The following is a 3,271-nucleotide window of genomic DNA, read 5'->3' as shown; positions in this document are numbered from 1 at the left end:
CTCCAGCCTTTCAAATTCCGCATAATACATCGCCCTGGGATTAATAATGTAACTGCAGATTTTCTATCTAGATGTGAAGCGAGGCCTCCTGACGACAAGGGGGAACACAAGCAAGGTGACACAAAGGCCCGACCAGGTAGGGAGACGACAAGCCCCAATGGAATGCCCCAAGGCAGCTTAGGGGGGGGTTATGTCGCAGGGGGACGGCACAATATGGCCCTGAAGGGGAAAAGGGGTGACCCGGGATCCAAAATAAGGTGGGGGAGAGAGAGAGAAGGGAAGAAAGAAAACAACAGGTTCCTTACCGGCAGCCAACGACGTGGGAACGGCAGAAGCAGTGGCGGGACCCATGCAGAGATCGAGCAGCAATGGTTACAGGCCATACAACCCCAGGAAGAGAGCCTGACTGCAACAGCCCTGCAATGGGAAGAGTATGCATCCAGAGCTAAGGCAGAATGCAAGGAGCATTTTCAAGAGCTTGAAGGGTTTTTGATAGAGACCGAGAGATTGATAGAGAATGCACGGCTCATATGCCTAAAGGTCCAGGAAGACTAAGAACCACCCAAGAGTACCGGGTTAGGAAGCTCCAGGAATGAGAGGGGAGTAGAGCAGCAGGAAAAGAATACAATGATGGAGAGACCTCCTGAAATAGAGTCTTCTACAATGGGGGGAGTGTCCCTGCAGTTATCCAGTACCTGGAACAAAAATGGAGTCACTGGGTAAACTAGTATGTAGAGGGGATGAACTGCTTGGGAGAAAAATTAGAAAAGCTTGCCAGCAGATATGATGCAGGGATCTTAGTAATGCCAAAATAGGTACAGCAGAGAGAAGTAGATAAGGGAAATTTGGCAGCTGTGCAGGAAAGTGTACAGTTGTCCAAGCTACCAGGACCACACCCAAAAGGGGCAACATCCCAATATCCTCATTTTACCTGCCACGTCTTGAGCTTATGCATATAAAAGGGAGGCTGCCTCTCGTCCTCTTGGTTATGGTTCTCCTGCTATCCCAAGTCTTGCTCTTATATGGGGTTCCAGGCACCCTTGGGTAAAAGGCGAGTAGGAGGCACCTGAAAACCTCTGCCTCCTGTATCTGGTTTGCCGGGTGCCTGAAGAAAGGCCGAGAGAGAGAGAGAGAGAAGCCCCAGATGGATGCAACACCTGGCGAGAAAGATGATCAGCCTTGGTGAGTCTGGATCTTAAGGGGGGAGGTGCGTCGGAGAGCACATAGGTGCCCTGCTCCTTGGAAGAATGGAAACTGCTAGGGAAAGAGCCCGAGCAGTAAGCAAGGAGCCCATCTGTGGGTTGCCAGGGTAACTGGTGGGAGTCAGCTGACTGGAAGGGGCAGGGCCTGGCTCCTATATAACTCCCAGGCTGAGGCCAGGCAGGCAGTTCCCTGCCAGCAGCCAAGGGGGTAGGAGCTCTGCCTGAGTGAGGAAAAGGAAGAAGCCAGAATGAATGAACAATGCGATACTGATGAGAGATGGAGAAGCCTGGGAGTGGCTTGAATGTTGTTATAGCCAGATGGCTGAGGTTTATGTTATAGCCTAGGGGCTTGAGTCTTCTGTTTACTACTGGTGGTTTGGGTGAGGCTATCAGGGGTTGGAGGAGGCCTCTTAGGGGGGACCCACAGTAGTGTGGGGACCCCGGCACCAAAGAGGGCACAGCCTTTTGGGGTGCACTGACCCCAGCCCCAGGGCAAAAAGGGGGCAGCGACTCAAGAGCACCAGAGGGCGCGGTGAGACAGACAAGGGCTGCGGAGTGCCAGAGAGGGCGCAGACAGAGACAAGGGCTGCAGAGAGCCCGAGCACCACAGGGCACAGAGAGAGACAAGGGCTGCGGCTAGGACCTGACAACATCCGGTACATCAGCGAGGCTTGGGGCGTGGTAGAGGGGCGGTTGGAGCCATGCATAGCCCATAAGGCTGGGGTGCCCAGAACCCCATTATAAGAGCAAGACTTGGGATAGCAGGAGAACCATAACCAAGAGGACGAGAGGCAGCCTCCCTTTTATATGCCTAAGCTCAAGACGTCGCAGGTAAGAATGAGGGTGCTTTAAGGCAAACTTGGCATGGTAGGGGGCGCTAGGGGAGATCACAGCCACCTCTAGGACCCCACTCCGTGACATACGGCAAACTGCCGTTTTATCGTATTGGTGGGAGCATGGTAAAGTGCCATTCATGTTCCCTAAGCATACAGAGACTTCTGACCAAGCCTATCGAGGCATTGTACCAGCAGAGCTTGAACCCACGCCAGCAGTCAGAGATGGCAGCAGGACTCACTACTACATGTTGTACCCTTTATCAAACCTGAAGCTTTTCACCTGTGCTCTCTACCTTTTTCTTTTTACTCCATCAAGTCGTGGCAGGCGAGAACAAGCGCAGACATGGGAAGCAGGTCCAAATATGCCCACTGAGTGATCCAGGCAGCTCACTTAGTCGACGGGGCAAAACCCACAGACCCCTGCCACCCCATTCTATCACTCTGATGTCTTCCTTTTCTTTCCCCTGCCTTCTTCCTTCTCTGCTTTACCTTTTGTCTTTGTAATTTCTACCTATTTACATTCTCACTGACATCCTGCCACACTTCTAGCTTCTCTCTTTCCTTGGAGTCTCAGAACAGCAGAGACTCCCTATGCCTGAAAAAGGGTGACTGAGCCCAAAAGCTTGCTAAGAATTTTTTTCCAACTACTCAGTTGGTTTAATAAAAGATACCACATCTACTCAAAGAACCTTGCCTGCCTAATTTAATTTGGTAAATTCTCCGTTAATAGAATATAGTAAAGGTTATGAATCGGTTATAGTTTAGGTAAACCAAGTAAAAAGATACCCCTGCGAAACTGTATCTAACCACAATCTCCAAACTTAAGTAAAAAACCATGTGTCTTCTTGAGTTTTTGTGATGATATTTTGACGGCCTGAATCTCTAAGGTCTAGAGGCTTTGACCGATATACCAGTTGTCTTCCCACCTAAAACATAAAAAAAAGAAGATATTGAACACAGAAAAGATCTGTGCAGAACTGTGTAGAGAAAGTCATCTTGTCTAAGTTAAATTCATCCTCTGTCCCTTTAATAGGATTCAGAGATGCATTAAACATTGCTGCCCTTTTAAACCCACCCACCCCGCCGAAATTGCTCCAACTCTACATCTCTACAGTATTATGCTTATCCTTGCCATAGCTGATCATTTCACAATCCTTATGCTTCAATACCTTGGAAGTAATTACTCGATTTCCTTTTCCACTGGCGGGGGGGGGGGGGGGCTAAACGCTTTTA

General features: G+C 49.8%; 1 protein-coding gene across 1 annotated transcript in view; it reads right to left on the bottom strand.

Annotated features, from left to right (window-relative positions):
* Positions 1–2,665: 2,665 nt before the first annotated feature.
* Positions 2,666–3,271, bottom strand: part of CCDC38 (coiled-coil domain containing 38) — a gene marked incomplete at its 5' end in the record, with an annotated part of 54,511 nt that continues 53,905 nt past the window's right edge. The window contains one exon of the mRNA XM_019515056.1: positions 2,666–2,964. Within this exon, the coding sequence (XP_019370601.1) occupies positions 2,860–2,964 (105 nt within the window). The remainder of the gene's footprint in view (positions 2,965–3,271) is intronic.

Source organism: Gavialis gangeticus, unplaced genomic scaffold, assembly GCF_001723915.1.
Source record: "Gavialis gangeticus isolate Ggan-Ray unplaced genomic scaffold, GavGan_comp1, whole genome shotgun sequence".
NCBI classification, from domain to species: Eukaryota; Metazoa; Chordata; order Crocodylia; family Gavialidae; genus Gavialis; species Gavialis gangeticus.
This window is presented reverse-complemented; position numbering and strand designations above follow the sequence as displayed.